The 23816-nt window shown below is 38.3% G+C and overlaps 1 protein-coding gene across 4 annotated transcripts; it reads left to right on the top strand.

The window, feature by feature from the left end:
- The first annotated feature begins 1721 nt into the window (after positions 1-1721).
- On the top strand, positions 1722-21988 carry LOC122660830 (protein DETOXIFICATION 46, chloroplastic-like). Of its 4 annotated transcripts, XM_043856073.1 has the most exons (14): positions 1728-2351; positions 2512-2606; positions 4003-4111; positions 4268-4323; positions 6597-6652; positions 10549-10687; positions 10835-10972; positions 11056-11124; positions 11286-11396; positions 11745-11873; positions 12540-12617; positions 12752-12823; positions 21423-21485; positions 21566-21988. In XM_043856073.1, exons 1-14 carry the CDS (start codon positions 1874-1876, stop codon positions 21665-21667), a joined length of 1695 nt encoding a protein of 564 aa, XP_043712008.1. In that variant the 5' UTR covers positions 1728-1873; the 3' UTR covers positions 21668-21988. The 4 variants fall into 4 exon arrangements, 3 of the variants coding, with proteins under 3 accessions (XP_043712010.1, XP_043712008.1, XP_043712009.1); XM_043856074.1 differs by lacking the exon at positions 12540-12617; XR_006332792.1 differs by lacking the exons at positions 12540-12617; positions 21566-21988 and having other exon boundaries at positions 1722-2351; positions 11699-11873.
- The last annotated feature ends 1828 nt before the right edge of the window (positions 21989-23816 follow it).

Genomic DNA, 23816 nt, shown 5'->3' on the forward strand with positions numbered 1-23816 from the left:
ACGATGTGTCCTACTATGTCTAATATACTTATCACTCGATATGTATCACTATTTTGAAACTTGTGGGGAATTGTTGTATTATTATTTTATAGAAGCACTTTGGGTCAAAGCACTTGTTTCAAAAGCACTTTTTCAAGTGTGTGTCAAAGTTTCAAAATTGTGTTTTGTTTCATTCCCTCCTTTTTGTTTCCCTCCTCTATTTTGTTTGAAATTGGTTGTACTCTCTTGTGTGCAAGAGGCTAGAATTGAGCTCAAGAATAGTCCCACATTGGTTGTGGGAGAGTTACTTGAGGGGTATATATATAGGATTGTTTCCTTAAGGTGTGAGCCTTTTGGAGAGGAAGACACCCTACTCTCTAGTGTGTGGGGGGTCGTTGGGGTGCTTGAATCGCGCGCGCCAGCGAGCCGAGCCGGGCCGGGCCGTGGCCGAGGTCGGGGTCGGGGTCGGGTCGGTGTGGACAAAACCTTATAGGAGTTTTAATGTTTTGTTTAAAACTCGATTTGGTTCATCCATACGGTTGAACCACACTTGTCTATTCGTACATATATATGAATAGTTACACCCCCTCCTGTACGTGGAGGTATACATACGGTCACACCTCCCATGAAAGGGTACACCCTACGTATATCACCTGTATTCATACGGATGTATCCCTTCATGAAAGGGTACACCGCACGTATATCACTGTATTCATACGGATGTATCCCTTCATGAAAGGGTACTAAGATTATATATATACACCATGTCATGCCTGTTTTGAAATAGAAAACAGACGTATTGTCCCCGCCACGGTCCGTTCCAGACAGAGAATCGTATTTTTGTTTAAGTATTAAGAGGGTCGTATAGCCGTTTGATATCCCTGGTACTCGTATTAGGTTCTGCAACCTATACGTTTAGGAGTTGTATTTATCTTGGAGGGTAAGGTGCAAGGTCAACCCCGTTGCAGAAGAGGGGGCATCTAAATCCTTAAGGAAAGTATCTTACAGATACGACTCAACTCGATTGTCCGTGCTTCTTCCTTTCTGGTTCGTTTCACTCTGCAACTGGTGTGCGATAACAGGTATTTCTCTATTTCTGTATATCTGCTTTGTCTTACAGTATATGCCTCTTATAGCAACATTTAATGGTAGGGACCCCATTTACTTATAGAACTTGCATGTCACCCTCCATATGATATGTACTTTTTGTGCATATCAATACGCTACCCTCTTGATAATGAGTTTTTAACCTTGCTTCTGATCACATCTTACCACATTTGGATGTTTCTGCTATTCTCTCAAGTGATAAGTGTCTATATGTATTTTTATCACAGCCGTAGGCGGTTCCTATTGAGGAATCGGTATCGGATGAACTAAATTGGCTGATTCATATCGATATTGATAGAGACTAATACCGATTCTTGATCCATTGTATTAATGGATCGTTACATAAAAAAATCCGTTATTTTGAAATTAAAAAAAAAAAAAAAAAAAAAACAAGGGTAAATCTATCAGATCCAAAGCAATACGGCCGATCCAGATCGGCGTCGACCGAGTCTCCATGGCCACGGGTGCTCAGACGCCTAGTTTCATCCATGCAGGAGCTCCATCATATCATATGGACTACGACCATGAAATTGACGAAATTGTCTGTCCATTTGTCTCCAGAGTCCAGATTCCAGCGGTGGAGTGGACTCAACTGGACTGTGGTTTCCCATGTGTTCGGAGGTTTGAACTTTGAACTCACGTTTCCGACCATCACCAGAACCATTCGCTCTTTGCATATCGCCAAACCAATTCGAATCTTCTGCCATTTTCTCGCTTATAGTGTCTACTCAACGACTGCTCTCTCTCTCTTTCTCTCTGACGGACATACATCAATCATCTGCTAATAATGGACTCCACAACCCTAGCTCTCCCCTCCCACTTTCCTGCTATGCGGATCCCTCGTCACAGACGATCAATCTCGCCTCTAACATTCTTTAACCAGTTTTCTCCTTCTTCCTCGTCTTGTTCTTGTTCTTCTCTTTCGCCTTCCACTGTAATCGTTTCCTTTGGAACATGTAATAGTCGACGCTTCAGAACTGCTTGTGTTGGCCCTCCTGAACAAGATATCGCCGACAAGCCTAATCGTGCGATTGACAATGACGAGGACTTCGTTTCAGTTACTTCCGTCCAGCTAGAAACCATCGAGGATGTTCCTTTGGTAGGAGCGGAGAATTTTGGTGCGGACAAGAGCATCTGGACACAGATGAAGGAGATCGTCATGTTTGCAGGCCCTGCAACTGGGCTCTGGATAAGTGGCCCCCTGATGAGTCTCATTGATACTGCAGTTATTGGCCAAGGGAGCTCAGTGGAGCTTGCTGCCTTAGGTACACTCACATGTACAAGTGCTACCCTCTCCTTATCTTGCAGAGCGCTTATGTGTATTGCGGATGGGTTCCTCATTTGTTTCACATTTCTTTATTATTTTTTTCAGTTAAATTACTTAATTAATCTCTTTTCCCATAAACTGTGCTTTTGGATGGGCAGGACCAGGCACCGTGGTTTGTGATTATCTGAGTTACGCCTTCATGTTCCTGTCCATATCCACTTCCAATATGATAGCCACGTCCCTCGCTAAAGAGGTTAGTGTATTTTTGTTGCAGACAATTGTTTTACTATTGTTAACGCCATACCATGCTCGATCATCCCATATGTCTAGTTTGAACTAAGAATTACTCTTAGATTATGTGAGTAAGACTCAATGAGAGAAGTGAATAATGTAGTTGTTGGTACAAAAATTTTCATAAAGATGAGAAGAAGTATTTCTGATGGCCTAACAGTACAACACAGGTTGTGGTTTGGATTAAGAGATCCATTCGGGATTGAATTTCTGGAATCTAATCCTTTGTTCAAAGGTTGCAAGTTAGTGATGATTCACGAAGGCCGGACGGCCTGGTTGGCAGCATATCCTAGCCTGGAATTGATGGCACAGCCATATGGCTGTTAACACAGACACCAAGAAACACGAAGAAACAAAACAAATTTAGGCAAAGATGACATAAAGATTTAAGGTGATTCACACATCAGTTAAGATGTGCTACATTCATGGGCGAAGCTGAAGATGATTCACTATGTGATGGAAGAAAATACAATGGAGATCTCTTAAGAACACCAAAGGTCGCAGCAAGAACTCTCCTCAGAAAACCCTAGCATGAAAATGCCCAAATCCCACTTATCTCTCTTGCTTACACTACAAGACAATAAAACAAGGTAATACTCCTTCAAGCCGGGTTGATCCATCGGGTCGGGTCGCAACCATCACAGAGCTCACAAAATTTCTCCTTTGGGTCACCACCAAAAAATGTCAGACCGAGGCAATCTTCGAAACGGGTACAGAAATTCAAGACACAAGTAACAATGGCTTATATCTTGTTCTAAAGTACCATGAAGTTTATCTCCTTTATAATTTTGTCCATCCAACTTATCATTGCCGTAAGATAAGTTTCCTGATCTTTTGATGCTGAATTCATTAGCAGCACAGACACTGTTCCCTTGTTTCCGTACAACCTGCTTTGTGTCTGGCAATCACAGTCTCTGCATGCTTATATACATATCATAAAGTGCAACGTATAGCATGTAGTTCAAAACGTTTATCCTTTGAATCAAGGAGACTGCTGGAAGGTATTAACAATTATTAGAATGAGAAGGTATTGTCTTATTTATTTTCTTTTGATCATGTATTGGTACCTGATCAGGCTTATTTACCCTGCTCCTTTTCCTTTTTTTTGTTTGATAATTTATTGCGGCCATTCTAGTAGTTCAATTGCGGAATTCCATTGTTTCTATATTTCCGGAGTATGAGCGTGTGACTTATTATAATTGATCCTATTGATAGTATAGAGAATGAGCCATTTAAATTTTTATAAAAGTTAGAAAACAAAAATTCTTGTGATGGTCTGATATTTGTTATAGTGGATTTCTATATCTCTTGCATATGTGATGTCTTATTGCTTGACTATGGATATAAGATCTGTACAGGATATAAATGAAGTACAACATCAGATATCCATCTTGCTGTTTGTTGCTTTAGCTTGTGGTGTGGGAATGCTTTTCTTCACGAAATTTCTAGGCGCAAGGATACTAACTGGTAAGTTTTTTTATGTATATTTTGTAACGTAATTTATTTTTAATTCTGAAATTCCAGTGATATCAACCTTCTTTTTTCCCAGTCAAAATGCAAATCAGGAGGAAAGTTACAAAAAGTTTCCTATCCTTGACTATTATGTATCTGTTCGTTTTTTAGCTTTCACTGGGCCAAAGAATATGCATTTAGTACCTGCTGCAAACACATATGTTCAGGTCTGTTTTCCTGTCAACTCATTGATTTTATTGAGATTTTCGCATTCTGTACAAGCATGTTTTGGAGTAATCAGGGCTTCTTTTTAATTTATTAGGTTAATAGCTTGGATTTTTCCATGTTCAATTTCTTCATTGGTTTCATTATTTTTTTGGTTCTAATAATTGGAAGGCTGCATGACCTTAAGGACCCTCATGTATGGTACTGCATAGCATAATTTATGAGGTTGATAGAAACGGATTGCTATATCATATATTTATTTGTGAATTGTGATCGATGCGTAGATTTAGGTTATATTTATGATCAAATTGTCTGGCTTGAAGTTCAACGGTAACTGTGGGCAATTGGTGAGGTAGATAGACCATCAGTTTATGTTCCTTCATTTGGGTCTTCACCTAAATTGTCTCTCTGTTGAAATTTGGTTATGATTTGCCTTATAAATGACCAGTAGTAATGATAATTTCAAATTGCATTGTTCACAATTGTGCATATTTACAAGCCTGAAGCTAGTTTAGTTTAGAGGGCGGGCCTTGGTACAATGGTAAAGGTTGCTCCATTGTGACCAAGTGGTCATGGGTTTGAGTCTGGAAACAGCCTCTCTGCGAAAGCAAGGGTAAGGCTGCGTACATAATGAACCTCCCCAGACCCCGCAGTGGCGGGAGCCTTGTGCACTGGGTATGCCCTTTTTTTTTAAGTTAGTTTAAATTAGCGCTCTATGTGTGTGTGTGTGTCTTACAAACACTCAGAGATGTAATCATTAAACTAGAAGGAACTAATATGTGGCATTTATATCTGCTACTTGTAATGTCTTCTATAATGAAGAATGAAACAAAAGAGAACTGGTAATCTTTTATATGCACCCTGTAAATACATAGCACGTGGCTTGCTAAATTTTTTAGTCTAATGCATTGGAGTATGAAGGGTAGGATTGTTACTTGGTGTCATCTATTGAAATAGTAAGGTTACTTGATTTTTAAAAATAGGTTTTGTCATTTTTTACATGTAAATTCTGTGAATTCAGCTGCTGTTATTATTTACTGTTTTTCTTTGGCATATGCGATAATTGTTATTTTGAACAACTTGCTAATACCAAAGAGCAATGATCAAGAACTCGGTGACGAAACTGGTTTCAACCAGCGAGAAATCGGGATTTCCCAGCTCACCAGGCCAACTTGAAACCTTGGTTTTGAGGCCCAAAAAAAGTTTTTTTTTTTTTGCCTGATTCTTGTTGTGCTGCTTGTTTTTTACATTTTTAACCCAATCAATGCATTAGTTTCACTCAGAGAAGACTCTAAATAATACTTGTAGTTTTGACCAAGTTTGATAGTGTATATTGTTCTTGGACATGGTATCGAATAAGGTTTGACCAAACATAACTCTTTCAATATATATCAGATTTAAACAATTTGGGATTTGTTTGAAAGCTTTGTTGGAAAGCTTTCCAATAAATTCAAGATTTCTTAAATCTGATTTATATTGATGGAGTTATGTCCCAGTCAACAAAGTTTTCCAACAAATCCAAGATTGCTTAAATCTGATTTATATTGAAGGAGTTGTGTTCTGGTCTAACCTTATTTGGTGTGTGCGAATGCTGTCAAAATCATTCTAAATGAAATATTTTTTTAGATATCAAAATAAATGAATATTTTATCGCCCTTTTGATTTTTATCAGTGTTATACCATATTAAAGATTTAAGGAATTTTTAGATCTAAGAAAAACCCTAGCATTAGAAAGTTGAAAATTTCACCTATCACCAAAAATCCAGTTTTTGTTCTTGAACTGGGGGTTGACTTTGTATCCTTTTAGAATTTTATTTTTTTAACTATTTTAATCAGATTCAAATAGGGGGGTATTTGCTTAGTTATGTATAATTTCTTAAGTAAATGAAATAACAAATATTTACTTAAATGGTATTTGGCATAACTAAGTTCCTATCTTGGTTTCGATCCAGGTGTCCTATAATTTTGATGGGGATAGGTGGATTTATATAGGTGTTTAGGTCGGAACTTGCAAAATTACCGAAATATGGCCAAAACAGTGTCGAAACCATGCAAAACCTATCGAAATTTGATTGAATATAAAGTCGACCCTTATCTCGTCTCGGTAGGCTGCAAAACCGTGACAACTTGGTCGAAACCTGCAGGTTTTGGACCGAGTTCTTCTTCCATGCCAAAGAGAGAGAACCCTAAAACATCACCCTTTTTTGGATGGGATGTACCTATGCTTGATTTCAATAATCATTTCCTAATCATTGGGCTCTTATTCACTTGATAGATTCGAGGCTTAGCCTGGCCAGCGATTCTTGTCGGATGGGTTGCTCAAAGTGCCAGGTATAGATATGGAAATTTTGTATCGTAGAATATTTTACGCATATTCACATTGTGATTTTCGTATATTATTGTTTCTATATCTTCATAGCCAATGAGTATTTTTATATCTACCATATGATTCTGTTTTTATGTCCATGCTTGGTGTTTAGCTTTCCTTTTCATTGGCCATGTAAAGGATGTTCATTTTATTGTTCTTGTTCATCCTTGTACTACATTTGTTTCTTTTTGTTCTTTTGTGGATGAGGTGTAGTTCAGTTACATCTGTGTTTATAATTTTGTATGGTGAAGATTTTAAATGAATGTGTTTCCTTTTCGTGGTTTTTGAATGATAAGAGGGCAGGTAGCATGACCAATTAAGATCCAGAACTCTTTTACTTATAAAAACTAGGAAAAAATTCGTCTCAAAGTTGTGGTTCAGCTGAAAATAAAGACAGAAATTGAGGTAGGTTGTTTTCTGGAAAATTCAGAATAGAATTCGACGAGAAATGGAGTATAACAGATTGGAAAATAGCTACAATAGGCTGAAGCCTGAATTAAGTAATCAATCTGGCCCAATAACCAAAGGTCTGCCAAAGATGTTATTATGTAAATCTCTACTGTCTTAGAACATCTGATAAGGCTAGATTATGTTTCTGGACAAAGCTCATATATAAACATAGGAGGGTCAGGAGAATAAGTAACTGACAAAATCAGAAATAACTGATGAAGGTTGATCAGAAATCAAGATAAGATTACTGTTGAACCAAGAACATAAGAATTTGATGGAATTCCAAACAATACATAGGTTGCAAAATTGTATGTGGTGTTGCAGAGAATAGAATATCATACTAACAGAACTAAGATTTGAATTGTAAACTATATTGTGACTTGTTTGATAAGATCATCACCAAAATTATGGAATATGAATCTGGAGTAATGAGGACAACAACAGAAATTTAGAAGATATAAAGAGGAGAGAACCAGAAATCGCCCTACATAATGTATTGTGATTCCATCTAATGTGAACTAGGAAAGCCATTCCAGCTCATTGGGAATCCATTGAGCTCACTAAGAATCTATTTGGTTGCATGCAACACATAGCTGTGAATTGAGTGGACCTGGATTTGAATCTGAATGCAGGTATGGATATTTGATCTTAGACCTAGATCTGGAGTCAAATGTGGATCTTGATCTAGATCATCTTGGATTTGCTGCATCTCAAAGCTTGGTTGACATGAATAAGTTCTCTGATATGGTTGAGGGTTCTAGAAGAAATTCTAGAAGCAAATTAATTGATGGGACTGCACTTGGCCAGGATCAACAGTTATCGATAGGACTAGATTATATGTAATAGGTGAAAATTTTAATAACTAATGAAATAAAGGTCAAAATAATCAGATCGTCTGGTCGAGTGCTCTTCTTGGACAGGAGAATCAAACTATAAAGAATCTTGAAAATTTTCCAATTTAAAATAGATGAACTCTATTGGCTTACAAATCAAATTATAATCAAGAACTGAAATAATATAATAGAAATTGAAGATCAGATCTGATTAACTGATCAATTATGATGCTAACTGAATCTAGATAATCAGATTTGATATGCAGGACTTAGATTAAAAAAGGGCCATCACCCAGTGCTGGTCCTGCCTATGTGGGGTCCTGGGAGGGGCCGAGTTTAGGGGCCATTGCTTAGAGCAATGGTAAAAGGTTCAGGCTTAGACTCAGCGGGTATATTCTCAAATTTATGAAATCGATATATAGATCAAATTAGAGGGGGAAGAATATTGAAGAAACTAGGGAAGAAGAAGAAGAAGATTAGAAGAATAAGGTGAAGAGATCAAAGAAGAATCATCTGGATGCAGAAGATAACCAGATCTGAGAAGGAGAATAGGAAATCGACGAGACTGCTCACCAGACACATGCATGCACAGCACATAACTTTTGGAAAAAAAAAAAAAAAACTCTAATTGATGGGGGTGATTACATGCTTATATAAAATTGCAACCTTGACTCATATTTGGACTCTCTACAAGACTCTAATTTCAATCTCAAAACAGGACTCTATCCTAGACTGCCGCCAGCTGCAAGGACTATCCTAACACAACTCAAACTCTTCTAACTTGTTGTGCAAGACACCTAACTAACTACTTATCTTTTGTACAGACCTCAACCCTCTTTGTAGGCTTAATATGATTTAGACCTGTTACAACTTCAACTCCATAAACAAGAGACCCAAGTTCCATAGAACCTATCCATACCTTGCTAGGCCCAATTGGGCAGTTGGCTGCATTATTCTCTGTTTTAGTCATAGGTGACAGCTTTGAAAGCAAAACTTGTCAATTTTTTATTTGTCACAGGCTCATAACTCACTTTTGTCATATATCCTATGTTGCAAGTATTCCCACACGGCATTTCATTCAAGAAAACATAGTTTCCACATGAAGGTGTGCTTTGCTCTATGCAGTTAATTTGATCTTGTTTGGTTCGCTAAGTCCACATCTTAATCCTTTTCCATTTTTACTTGAACAGGTGAAAACCGCTTCACTGAACTATAGGATGTCAAGTCATTCAATGAAACATGGGTTTCAAACAAATAGGGGAAAAGACAGAAAAGTAAATGATTCTAGCATAATAATTTGCATAATTCTAAATTGACAAATTGCAGTTGAAATCACCATTTTTTTTGGGGGGGTGGGGGGTGGGGTGGGGTTGACAGGGATCAACACATTTAAATATTCCAGTTGCTTCAATCAACACCGGCCTAAGTCATACAAAAATTAAAAGAATATTGATGATATGTTAAGAATTATGGATCAAATTCATTGAGATATTTCAATTTACATCTTGATCAACATCAGGTTTGAAACTCCCCCCCCCCCCTTTTGTTATGGCAACAAAGGAAAAAAAAAATTATTGATAACAAAAACTTAATTATACATCAATCTCTACAAAAAGTCACCCAAAAAAATGTGCAAGGTCTGGACTCAACATATTGTTTCACCAATTCTGTCTGATCTCTTGGTTGCCAACTACTTCAAAGCACATGTCCAATCTGCCGATAAGTGACCAACATCCAAATAGATCCTCACGTTGTTTCTCTGTTTTTTTTTTCTTGAATGTCATTCAATTTCTCTCATTCCAAATAATCAAGCAGACAGCAAAGGGAGTAAGTTTCCAAATCACACCAGCCCTAGGGTAAGATTCAATGAGAAGCCATTGAGAGATATGTTTCAGCCAAGTGGGAGGGATCCAGTAAAAGATTCCAAGTAATAAAGCCATATTCAAAGGGCCCTTTAACATTTCAGAGAGATAAAAAGTCACTCAGAATGCAAAATGGCAGAGGATGGAAGGATGTAATGTAATGATTATAAAGTCAAGGTGGCTTCCCTCTAACTTCCGATGTTAGACCTCCTTACATCCTCCTGTGATGGAGCAAAATGGCCAGATCCTTGGAATTGGGAGATGGTGTAGCTCCAGAAACTTTTCATTCTTTATAGTTTACTAAGGGTTACCCTTGGTGGCTAGAACATTTCCTACCTGTCTCAGTTCTTTTCTTTGTTGTTTTTTTTGGGTTTTTAACTTAAACCCCAAGCAATAATTTTCCCACAATGCAGCCTTCAGCATTTTTTTTTCCAAATTTGTGTTTGTCTTTAAATTTTTCTTTTTCAACATTTTATTCATGCACTTGTATGAGCTGGAGTAGCAGGCCCTTCTTTAGTAAATGTCCAAGTGCACACCGATGTTATTTAATGGGGGAAAGATAATTTTCAAATGATTGCCATCATCTTGCTACTATGATATTCTCTAGGAACATATTTTTATTAGTGAGTCCCATGTCTTATTAAGTTAAATGAAATTTCTAGTACTTCATATGCTTATTGACTTATGTCATCTTGTGATTCTCACATTACCCAGTCTAGGCATGAAAGATTCTTGGGGACCTTTGAAGGCTTTGGCAGTTGCTAGTGCTGTAAATGGCATTGGTGATATCATCTTATGCTGTTTCTTCGGATATGGTATTGCTGGTGCAGCTTGGGCAACAATGGTTTCACAGGTATGCTAATTGCAGTTCTAATTTATTATGCTTTCTATGGTAATCAAGTCCCTTAATGCTATATTGGTGTATTCTAATTGTGCTCAAATTCACGCATGCTTCCTTTTGTTTAGTCCTTGTCTTGTGACTTATAAATGTTGGTTCCAGGTTATTGCAGCGTTTATGATGATTGGAACTCTGAACAAGAAAGGCTATAATGCTTTCTCTTTATCCATCCCATCACCCAAGGAACTAGTACAAATACTGGAGTTAGCTGGTCCAGTGTTCATAACAATGATATCAAAGGTTTACATTGGACTTGGTTAACTAGTTCCCCCGCCCCCCACTGGTAGTTATTTTTATATAGCTGATGCGTAACTGATGTTCAGGTGGCCTTTTACTCTCTTCTTGCATATTTTGCTACTTCTATGGGCACAAACACTATTGCAGCCCATCAGGTTAGGTTCCTCCCCACCCCTGATCCCCCACCTCCCAAAAAAAAAAAAAAGGAATTTTGCTGGCACTGCTACCTGCCTAAATATTTTGATACTTTTTCTGATATATTGGGAACCATTGAGCAATTAAGTTAGTTCTTGATGAATCTAGTATGCCACTGTAGGTCATGGTTCAGGTTTACTGCATGTGTACTGTATGGGGGGAGCCCCTTTCTCAAACTGCACAGTCATTTATGCCTGAGTTGATGTATGGAGTTAATCGTAGTTTGGAAAAGGTTTGTGATTATCATCTATTAATAACCCATGTATTTTTCTGTAGCCTTCTTGACCTTGTTAAGAAGGATTTAGATAATTGCCTGCATGACATAATGAATGTGTGTGTGTGCGCATTGCGTATAATTTCTTATCTTTTTTTTTTTATTAGTAAAGTTTCATTTTTCCATCTTCCTTCCCAAAAGAAAAAAAAAATAAATAAATAAATTATAGTGAACATGTTTCACTCAGGGCAATATAATTATCTCAATATTTCCTTTTAGTTTCCGAATAAGATTTAAGAATTTGTTTGCTTATATTACAGGCTTTGCTTTGTCCCAAATGTACTGAATGGACTATGCATCATGCAGGCAAGGATGTTACTGAAGTCACTTGTGATTATTGGAGCCTTAACTGGATTTATATTAGGAACTGTTGGGGCATCTATCCCTTGGTTGTTCCCTTTCCTTTTCACAGCTGATCATGAGGTCATTGGAGAGGTTAGCTTCGTTTCCAATTTTTGGGCATTTGTAGTCCTGAATATTGGATATAACCATTCTCATTTCCTTTTTGTTACTCTGTTATGCAAATGATCTCATTAAATAGGAAGGAACAATATGGGTATGCTGCTGTCTGCTTCTCTGCAGGCACAGTTGGTTGGCTCTTGGGTTTTTTGAGAAGAATTGAGCATTTCAAAATTTTTACCTATGAATGCACCATACTCTGCCAAGGTTCATCCTGTAATATGCTATCAATTAACCATTTGTGTTAATAGCTCATTCATTTTATCATATTATGCACAATTGTTTCAGAATATGCTAATAATGCTATCAATTAACCATTTGAGTTTATAGCTCATTCCTTTTATCATGTTATGCACAATTGTTTCCTAAAATGTCGGTTGTTATGAACCTTTTATCAACAAAATCTTTAGCTGCTGTTGAGTGCACTTGATATTACCCGTTCTGGACCATTTCATCCATATATTAAAAGTAAAGTGAAGTTTGTTAAATTCTGGGCTACAGAAGGAACAGATGGATTCAATAAAATATTTTAACATTAAGAAATATTTAATAAAATATGGATCAAATTTGTTGTTGGACCTGTGTAATAATATAAACTTCAGTTGTGGATATATTTCATTCTTTATTTCATTTCTTTTCCAGATGCACAAAGTGTTGCTTCCTTACTTCGTTGCATTATTGGTGACACCTTCTATGTGTAGCCTTGAAGGGACATTGTTGGTATGTGTGTTTGTGTACCCTATTGCTTATATCCAACTTATATTTTTCTAACAATACATCCACATTATATTGAGAATATAAAAAATATATTATTCTCTTTACAATAATGATTTTTTTTTTTTACTTTTTTGCAGGCTGGCCGGGATCTTAGGTTTCTAAGTTTATCAATGAGTGGGTGTTTTACTTTGGGTGGCCTTCTGTTAGTGGTATGTAATTGATTTATTTTCTGGTCAACATAGGGTCAAAGTGCTATCCTTTAGAAGTTTACAAAAGCTAACATATCCCTCTCTGATCCTTGAGAAGAGGTTCCTCTTAGGAAGTTTACAAAAAGCTAACTACCCCTCCCTGATCATTGAGAATGGTGATTTCATGATTCAAGCAGCGCTTATCTATGTCCCTTTTGATTATGGAATGATGATACTCACCATGTACCTACTTCAAGCCTACCACAATTGAACTTCTGTATGTTATACATGCTTAACATTAAACCATTGCCTGCTTGTTACTAATAAACCAATTTCTTTTCCCCCTTCTATGTGAATGAGGATGTTTCTCATCACTCACATAAAATTCTCTCTCCAAATGCTAAATTCTTAAAGTAACATGAAAAAGAACTTCAAATATTGTGTATATTGCTGATCTCTCTCTCTCTCTCTCTCTCTCTCTCACACACACACACACATGAAAAAGAACTTCAAATATTGTGTTTATTGCTGACAGGATAGTGGAAAGGGAACTAAAGGGGTTATGACTGTAACAGTATCAGAGAATAGAACCAGCTATGAGGATGAAGAAGAAAGTCGATTGGGGAGGCTGCTAGAGAGAAAGATCATGGTTGTGCCGAGATCTCACGATATCTAGGTATTTATCTCGGTTTCGACAACCACCAAGTCGAAACCATGCACGAAACTAGAACCATACATTGTTTCGGTCGAAATTTTGGCATCTCGCTGAGGTTTTGGTCCAATAACCCATATCGGCCGTGTCAATAATATGAAGAAAAGAAGAGAAAAACAGAAGAAGAGAAAAACAGGGAGAGAGAGAGAGAGAGAGAGAGAGAGAAACTTGTAGGGGAGAAGAACTTATTCAGTCTTCTCTCTCTTAACTTCATTAAATAAAAATAACTAAGGGTATATCAGTAAAATACCCACAGAATTAAACAAAACAACTAAGGACCAAACTGCCCTCTCCTTACTCCTCTCGATATTAGCTCTAGGCGCTAATACCGAGAGTGTTACATTATTCTCGATAACACTCCCCCTCAAGCTGGAGTATAGATGTTAATCATGCCCAGTTTGTTACAAATGTAATCCACTCTTGCAATCCCCAAAGACTTGGTAAACACATCAGTAAAATACCCACAAAATTAAACAAAACAACTAAGGACCAAACGTCCCTCTCCTTTCTCCTCTTGGTATTAGCTCCAGGCGCTAATACCGTGAGTGTTACATTATTCTCGATAACATTCCCCCTCAAGCTGGAGCATAGATGTTAATCATGCCTAGCTTGTTACAAATACAATTCACTCTTGCACTCCCTAAAGACTTGGTAAACACATCTGCAAGTTGCTCTCCTGTGCGAACATAACAAGGAGAAACCAGCCCTTGTTGCAGCTTCTCTCGAACAAAATGAGAGTCAACTTCAATGTGTTTCGTTCTTTCATGAAACATTGGATTTTAAGCAATATGAATGACAACCTGATTGTCACACCGCAGTTGCATCGGAGAATCATCAACGAACCCAAGCTCAGCCAATAATTGTTTCACCCACATCTGCTCACAAGTAACATGTGCCATAGCCTTATACTCCGATTCTGCACTGGAACAAGCAACAATTGTTTGTTTCTTGCTCGTCCAGAACACCAGGTTCCCTCCAACAAATGTACAATAACCTGTAGTCGACCTCCTGTCAACCGGAGATCCTGCTCAATCAGCATCCGAAAAACCCTCTATCAGCCCATGTCAATGATCACTATAGAGAAGACCACGCCCAAAAGCCTTTTTGAGGTAACGTAAGATATGCACAACAACCTCCCAATGAGATGTCCGAGGAGCAGATAAAAACTTCCTCACTACACTCACCAGAAAGGCAATATCAGGCCGAGTCATTTTCAGATAATTTAATTTTCCAACTAGCCTCTGTTACTTCTTATCCAAGTAATTTACACCATATACCTGGGCATGGCCCTTTGCCACAACTCAGGCCTTCAAACGAGCCAAGGACCCATCAGGGTTCACTTTCACCACATATACCCAACGACAACCAATGGTAGATTTACCCAAGGGTAAGGGAACAAGATCCCAAGTCTGATTTTCTTCCAACGCCAACAATTCCTCATTCATAGCAGCCCTCCAACCAGGATTAGATAATGCCTCTACAACAGGCTTAGGAATAGGATGATTCTCAACAGTATGCAAACATGAATGGAAGATGGAAGACAAACCAGCATAGGACACAAAGTTAGAAATGGGGTGTTGGGTACAACTTCGAACATCATTACGATGAGCAATAGGAATATCAAGATCAGAAGGAGGTTCCAAAGGAGTACCTGTTACAAGATCAACTAGTGAAGAAGTAGATGGAGCAGAGGCAGCTGAAGCGGGGGGAGCCCATACTTTCCATTGGTGATGTTGAAAAACAATAGGAGGAGGTGCCAGTGATGAGGCAGCTTGCGGAACATGGTTAACAATAGACTGAACAACAGAAATGGGAAGATCATCATCTAATTCAGACAGTAAAAGAAGAACCATCATAGGGGGTGGATTCAAAGAAGGAAACATCAGCGGTGACAAAGTATTTTTGCAACTCAAAAGAAAAACAGCGATAACCCTTTTGAGTGTGGTAATAACCAACAAACATACACTTAAGAGCTTTGGGATCCAACTTTGAAACATCAGGATGATGTTCACGAATAAAGCAAACACTGCCAAACACCCGTGGTGATAAAACAAACAATGGCATAGAAGGAAATAACAAAGATAAAGGAATAGCACCATGTAAAACAGAAGATGACATGCAGTTAATGAGGTAACATGCAGTCAAAACAACATCTGCCCAAAAAGGTTTAGCCACTTTCATCTCAAATAAAAGAGATCGAGTGACTTCCATTAAATGTCTATTCTTCCTCTCGGCTACACCATTTTGTTGGGGGTGTCAGCACAAGAAGACTGATGAATAATACCATGTTGCACCATAAAATCAGCAAAAGAGGCAGAAAAATACTCCTCAGCATTATTACTACGAAGAATACGCAGAGGAGTGTGAAATTGATTATTTACTTCATTCTCAAAGGCATAAAAGATGGCAAATAATTCTGAATGACTTTTCATTAAATAAAGCCAGGTGACCCTGGAATAGTCATCAACAAAGGTAACAAAATAACGAAAGCCCAATTTGGACACGGCAGGACAAGGACCCCATACATCTGAATGAACTAAAGAAAAAGGTTGGTCAAACCGTTTATTGACTCTAGTTGGGTAACTCACACGGTGAAGCTTCCCAAACTGATAGGACTCACAATTTAAACTAGAAAGTGACCGAAAACAAGGATCGAGCAGCTTCAAACTCTCCAACAAAGGATGACCCAAACGACAATGAATCTGGTGGGGTGACGCCATACTGGAACATGCCACAGATGAAGTGTCCTCAAGTATATAAAACCCCCCCGACTCAGGACCTCTACCAATCATCTTCTTCGTAGTAAGATCCTGAAACACACAAGAGTCCGAGAAAAAGGTTACAGGACAGTTATAGGTTTTGGTAAACCGATTAACAGATAAAAGATCAAAAGAAAAGTCAGGTAAATACAAAACGAAAGATAAAAACAGAGAAGGTGTAACACAAACAGTGCCATAACCAGTCACTTTAGCTAAGGAACCATCAGCTAAAGTAACACTAGATGATGATGTTTGGAAGGAGGAAAATATACCTGAGACTCTAGTCATATGATCCGAAGCCCCTGAATCAATGATCCAGGGACGAGAAGTAGCAGTCGAAAGACATGTAGTGGCGTTACCTATCTGAACAAAAGTGGTGGTTGAAGGCTGGGCTGACTGAGAAATCTGGAATTGGGTAAATCTAGTATACTCCTCATCAGACATCTTCACGGTCTTACCCTTAGGCTGTGGAGATGTAGAAACAACAGACTCAATAGTAATAGCAGAATTGGCAAACTGTTGCTGAGATGGTTTGCCATGAAGTTTCTAATAAAAGCGTTGGATATGTCATGGGCGACCACAATGGTGACAAGTCTTCACCAAACTTGAACTATCAGAAGCATCCTGAGTACCCAAAGTAGGTGGTTTACCAGAACCAGCCCCACATCCACGACCACCACCACTATTACCATCATTACCAGCCCCACTATTGGGCCCACGGTTGGGTGGAAAAGAGGCCAAAGCCGATGTATCAACAGCAGTAATATTCTCACGAGAAACACATAGAACCTTGGAAAGTGCTTCAGACAATGTGGCTACCTTGTCGCCACCAAGAATTTGGGAACAGATTGAATCAAACTCTTTCCCAAATCCTCCCAAAAATCCCATAACAGCAAGCTGCTCCCGCTGGCTTTGCATTAGTTCCACATTAGTAGTAATAGGAAGTAGGGAATTAAGCTCCTCATACATCCTCTTAATATCAGCAAAGTATTGGGTCAAAGGACAACCCTTTCGATCAACCCTGTACAACTCCTGAGACAAGTCATAAATACGAGAAAGGTTGTTTTGTCTAGAGTACAAATCATTAAGATAATCCCACAACTCCTTGACAGTATCAATGTGAGTCACTAAATCGACAATCTGATTTTCCATAGAGTTTAGCATCTGCCCCAAGCTTCTAGCATCAATAGTATCCCATAATGGGTCATCATCAGGTTTATTCTTAAATAGGTGATGTTGTTGATCACGTCCGGTCAAAACTAACTTAACAATTTTCTTCCATTGTTGAAAGTTGGTGACCCCCTCTAATTTCTTTTCAGTAATACGATTGAAGGAGGAAGAGAAAACTTCGGTCATTACAAACTTCGAATTATCAGCCATTATTCACAATCAACTCGATGGAGTAAAGATGCAAAAAAAAAAATTAGGAGATAAAAATCTGGAAAGTTTGAACCTCAAAACCCTGACAAAAAACCGATTTTGCCAAGTGAAGATGATCCATACAAAAATTTTCTGCTGCCAAATAATGTCCGAAAAAGGTCCAGCATACTTCTAAAAAATTCAGTCAAGCAAAAAGAGTCCCCAAAAAAAAAATCGATCTCAAGTCCCTGTAAAAAATCAAATTTTCTACCCTGAAAAACTGATCTCAAAAAGCCCTGTAAAGGGCTGCCGATTTTAATCTTCAGCTTCCAATGCGATCTTCACTCCACCAAACTCCATAAAACACTTACACAAACGCAAAGAGAGACCTAGTTCTTAATTTAGAACATGAACTAGTCTCTAAACAGATCCAAAAAACACAGAGGCGTATAAGAGCAACCTCTCTTGGGATTTCTAATGGAACATCTAGGGAGTGTTCTTTCACTTATTTTGAAACCACGAAATAAACCACTTCAATTGTTTTGCATTCTGTTATGAACAATTGTCTATTAAGGATGTGCAGTTGCTTCTGTTAATTAATTTTTGAAGAATTCACCGTCTCACCACTCACTTTCAACTCTCGAGGTTGGGAAGGATTGAGTTTGATTTTCTTCCATCTGTAGACAAACATATGTGTTTGATATACCAAAATGTGTCACATCAAGGTCAACTAACAAAGACCATCCCCATAGGATGTGTGCCACATCCATGGGTAGTATGTGACACCAAACGATGTCCCTATACTATGCAAATTGTAATGGAATTATACAACGCTGACTAACTGGAATGGTGGTCTGATTTACCCAAGCAACTTTGTATGGATGTGGATGAGGCTCCGGCTTGAGGCCCAATATTGAAATGGTGGTCTGAGAAATCACATTCATACAGCTGCCGCTATCTATAATGACCCTACAGTTCTTTTATCTACACTTAATGTAAGTATAGAAGATATTGGTTCTTCGCCAGTCATCCTCAAACTTTAGTTTTATGAACATACACCTCACAATATTCAGTTGGGGTGTCACTCCTCCAGGTTCTTGGGCATCTTCATCACTAGCCCCTTCTTCAGGCATGTGTACATACTCATCTTCAACCATAGTTGTCAAGGCGTCGCGTAGGCATCCAAGCGCCTTGGTCACCTTGCTTTTAAACCCCCTCCAACGCCTTTGATCGCCTAGATGCCGTGACAACTATGTTTTCAACATGTTCTGATTCTTCATCACTGTCCTTGGCTCTGGTGCATAGTTGTTGAGGCGTTGCCTAGGCGTCTAGGTGGTTGTCACCTTAGTGGTATATGTTTTTACATTTACTTAAGATATTATTCATAAATAAGCAAATACCCTCTGTTGTAATATGGGTATAAGCTATTGTACTTGTACCTCGTATCTCATTTATTATAAATAAATTGCCCTTAGGGTTTCTCTAGTGTTGCCCTTGGGGCACTATTGTTATATTGTACTTGTACCTCATATTATTTATTATAAATAAAGGTGGGCTGGTGTATCATAGACACAAGTCACCTTTCCCCAAAAATCGTCATGGTATCAGAGCGAGGATCCACCTTGAGATCCAAACTCTAATGCCACAGTAGAGTCGAAATAACCTAGCATCGCTGCCGTCACCACTCATCTCTCCCCTCTCTCAAACATCACCGCTGCCGCTCACCTAGCACCACCGCCGCTTGCCTCTCACCGTCGCCCACCTCTCACCGTCGCTCGCCTTCCACTGCTGCTCGCCTCTCACCTTGATGAAAATTTCCAAAATACAAGTGCAAAATTTTCATTCTAGGATTTATGGAAATTTAATAAAGAATACATGATAAGTCAGTACCTTTCTTTGCTGTTCCGCGAGTTGGAGTGTTGTGATCAAGTGCCAAGTCACCACCAAAATCCAAGAATGTTGTGTTAGAGGCTATAATTTAAGCTAGACTGGTAGAAAAAGAATAGGGGAGAGGGAGAGAGTAGTTGCCTAAGAGAGAATAGTTAGGGAAGAGAAAGGAGGGGGCTTGGCTTCACACCAACTTGGATTCACTCCAAGGTTTGAATGGAGCCACCCATTCTGCAGAGAGCCAGAGAATGGGAGAAAAGCTCACAAATTCCAACAACTGTTCATTGTCTTCAATCCAAAATACAATATTTTAAACAATCCCCCCCCCCGCCAACCCCAAAAAAATAGAGAAATAATTCCCTAATAACTACTTTCCAGTAATAATTACTCCCTAATAACTACTTTTCCAGCAATAACTTCCTAATAACTACCCCACTTAGCATTACAACATTATCACATAACAGTTTTGACTTTTGACACCAAATAAAATAAAATGCAATAAATTAAAACAAATTACACATAAGTAAACAGAAATATGCATCCACATAAGTTAATAAGGGACATCTAGCCACAATAAAGTGATGTGTGTCTGTGTACGTCTGTGTCTCCTCTGATATGTACTAAATCCCTGAGTGATGTCCTCATCAAACAGTCTTATGCCAAGACGAATCCTGTTTCACTGCCTAGTGCCTACTCTATTTATGTCTCCAACATGGATCAGGTTTAGTTCATTTTGGCCTGTGGTAGATAAGACTATAAAAATGTATATGAATGTACCTGTGAACTCTAATCAAAACAAGCTTTGACCACCAATCCAATTTAATATAGTGTATTTGTGGCTTTGTGCTTGTGGTTTAGGTCTAGCCAACCAGGTATAAAGATAGACTAGTTAGGTTTGAAGATGTCAGCAAGCTCAGCTGGCCAAGTCTTGGGCTTATTGTAGTGAAGACCTGGGATTGATTTTTTCTTTCTTTTCTTTTCCTTTTTTTTTTTGGCCGTGAAGGGCAATTTATTTGGCACAATCTGTGCTCCTTTCCTCTCTCTCTCTTCCATGCATGGTTGTACATCTTTTATCTTAGCAATGTATACAAAATCAATTCGTCTGGAAAAGGAGTGGGGGGGGGGGGGTTTAGGTTGGATTTTGATTTCGTGAGGCTTAAATCTTAGAGCCAAATCAACTTGTGAAAATCAAACCAAGATTGAACAAATTGGGTTGGGTCCATTCGTTCTGGTTGAACTCAGTTGAAAGTTGCGGCTGTAATCCTAATGACTCATTTTTATATTCAAATTTTTTTTATCAATATTAAAAAAAAACAAAGAAAACTGTTTGAAAATTTATTGCTTTTTCTCTTTCTGATGCTCCAACCTGGGGCAAAATAAGCATCAAACATAAAATTTGATGGTGAACTTCAAAAGTCTTGGTTCACCTCCCTGGAATTTCTTCTTTGGATTTATCACTTGTGGGATTATACAAATAGGGCTGTAAACTGTTTGAATATGAAGCAGATATAGATGGATCTATATTCGCCTACATTATATATTTGAATATCTCATTGGATATTTAATATCCTGTAAAATATAGAAGGGCAGAAAAAGACAGATTCCCTCTGTCATCTCAATTTATGGTACCATTTTGTGCTTAAAATTAAACACATAAATGTAATCCTTCTAAATTATATGCTCTCTACATATATAATTCTGTAATTTCTACGTATTAATCATGTTTCATACACCTTGAATCCTATTTATAAGTTTAAAATTATAGCTTTAGAAGGGTATATATGTTAACTATTTGGCTCCAATATTTACCAGATCGAATATAGACATATCCATATTCCCCCTTTAGCAAGTTTGTTTTGAATCGCTGATCTTGTAATAATAATGTTTATTTTGGCTGTGTCAGCTTGTGAACAGTAGAGGGTGTGGTCTGCCAGGCTGCTGGTGGGGACTTGCAGGATTTCAATGGGTAAAAATTCTCAGCCCAGCATCTTAAAGACTGAATGCATTCTCTCTGGATATCACTAATTGAAATACTTGCTTCTTCAGGCTCGATTCTGCCTTGCTCTGCAACGGCTTGCTTCACCTCATGGCATACTATACTCGGAAGAATTCAACCAACATAAACTGGAAATTTTGAAAGCTGCATAGTTATCCATTTCTATCCATTTGAAGTTTGATAATGTTATTCGCTCATTCGATTAAAGGTATGTATCGAAGTTAACATTCTTGCTTTTGGACTATAATTGGAGATTACAGGAGCACCCCAATGCCATTGTTCAAGCTGCCAAAAGGTTTGTGATGGTCATTAATATCAGCATCCTTATCCTTAGAAGTCTCAAAGAGGCTTGTGCCACAACTGTATGAATTGTCTTATGTTTTGCTGATATTGAAAGTAGTTGTTCCATTATTCATTGTTAACTGTACAAGTATGTAATTAGAAGAAAACTGTTCCTTCTTTAATTTTGGCTGGAAGGAAATACTTCCCTCGCAAAATACTCCTAGTCTTTACTATTATCATTATCCTTTTTTTATTAAATAAATTTATGTGATAGTTCTTATTGTTATCTTAGCTATTCTTATGGTTGATGTAGTAGGTCCCCTAGCTACCAAGACATCTTACGATTTGCAAGAGTTTATCATCATACTGTTAGCCTTCTTGGGTGGTTCCAGTTAAACTTTCCTCATTAAAACATTCGATGGAATATATGCAGCTGAGGAGTGTGTACATTCTGCAGGTATATATAAATAGGGAAAAAGTTCTCTGTCCGGGAGTGTGGCCTACGCCAGCACTCCCATGAGTCTATCTCTCTCCTCCTTATGTGAAAAGACATCTCTGCCCCCTTATTTTAAGGAGGAGAGAGATAGACACATGGGAGTGCTGGCGTAGGCCACACTCCCATACAGAAAACTGCTTAACTGCTTCCCATATAAATATGTGGAAAGATAATGCTGTGAGGTCGTCTATCCTTCATCCTTAGAAAGGCTGGAACCTTACAACAATCCACTGTTATAGTGGGGACCCACTCTGTAAGGATGTGGCATGTGGGTAAGTATATATACATTGGAGGAATTGTCAATGCAAGGAATCTCCAACCCCAAAAGAAAAAGAAGAATATATGAGCCTGCTGAGATGACGTTTTCTACCACGTGACAGTTTTTCTTTATACTCAAGACTTTGTGGGTAAGTTCTGACAACTCCTGTTCCCCATGATGCTCTCATTAAGACAGGCAACCCTCAGTGCCAGTAGAGCAGTTTCATATACGGCCTCTGTTTAAACTTTAAATTGCCTTGTTGTCAACGGCAATCCAAGCACCCTCTCCCATATCTTTTCCCATTTCTCATTCCTTGAACCCCCTTCTCCCTCCAGCAGTGAAAGCTTCTTCCACTTGGGTTGAACCAACATCCTTCAGGTCCCATTTGTTTAGAGGGGTTTATGATTTTATGGGGGTGGGAGAGTTATGGGATTTCTGACGGATGGGTCCCATGTGTGTGGAAAAATAAAGTGATGATAAATTAACGTAGCATTTTGTGGGAAAGTTGTAAAATCCCACGTATTTTGTAAGACTTTGTAAAACCAAGGGATGGGAAAATTATGGAATTTGCAATGCCATGTCAGTAGACAATGGTAATGATTATGTTTCTTTCATTATCTCAACATTCTCACCCCTGCAAATAGACAGTCTGGGGCGGGATTGTTGCAATGTCATATTAGCATTTTATCACAACTTTCCCACCCCTTGCAAACTATTCCGCTAAACAAATAGGGCTTCAGTAATCCATAGGCTCTGGTCTGAATCACATATAACTTGGGTTGCATTTATCACGGAACTAAACTCCGATAGTCCCCGACTTTTTTTCTCTCTCGGAAATGGAAGTGAGGCCAATGAGTTAGTGAATACTTTAACTTATGGGAATAACATCTTCATGATATCTTTTTTTTTTGGTAGGAACATCTTCACGATATCAGAGTGCAAATTTTTTTTTACACGGTTTTTTTTTGCTCGTTATTTTCTCTCACCTGTTTTGAATGTGTTGGTCTCATGTGAATAATATCTGTTTTTCAGGATGGCTATTGGTGTGGGGAGGTCCTCCCCACATTGGCAGCATGCGAAACCCTTTCCCATATAACTTATTTATTGTCAATTTCAAAACTCAGGTCTAGCAGCTTTACTTTCGACCTCTTTAGTTTATCTACTTGTCTCTTGCAGACTACTCTTTGAAGTCTTTTTGTCATCGGCTACGTGTGTGACAGCCAGTGACAGCCAATGACAGCATGTGCACTGGCACATTGAGGTG

The sequence above is a fragment of the Telopea speciosissima genome, chromosome 5 (genome assembly GCF_018873765.1).
Source record: "Telopea speciosissima isolate NSW1024214 ecotype Mountain lineage chromosome 5, Tspe_v1, whole genome shotgun sequence".
In the NCBI taxonomy this organism is placed as follows: Eukaryota; Viridiplantae; Streptophyta; class Magnoliopsida; order Proteales; family Proteaceae; genus Telopea; species Telopea speciosissima.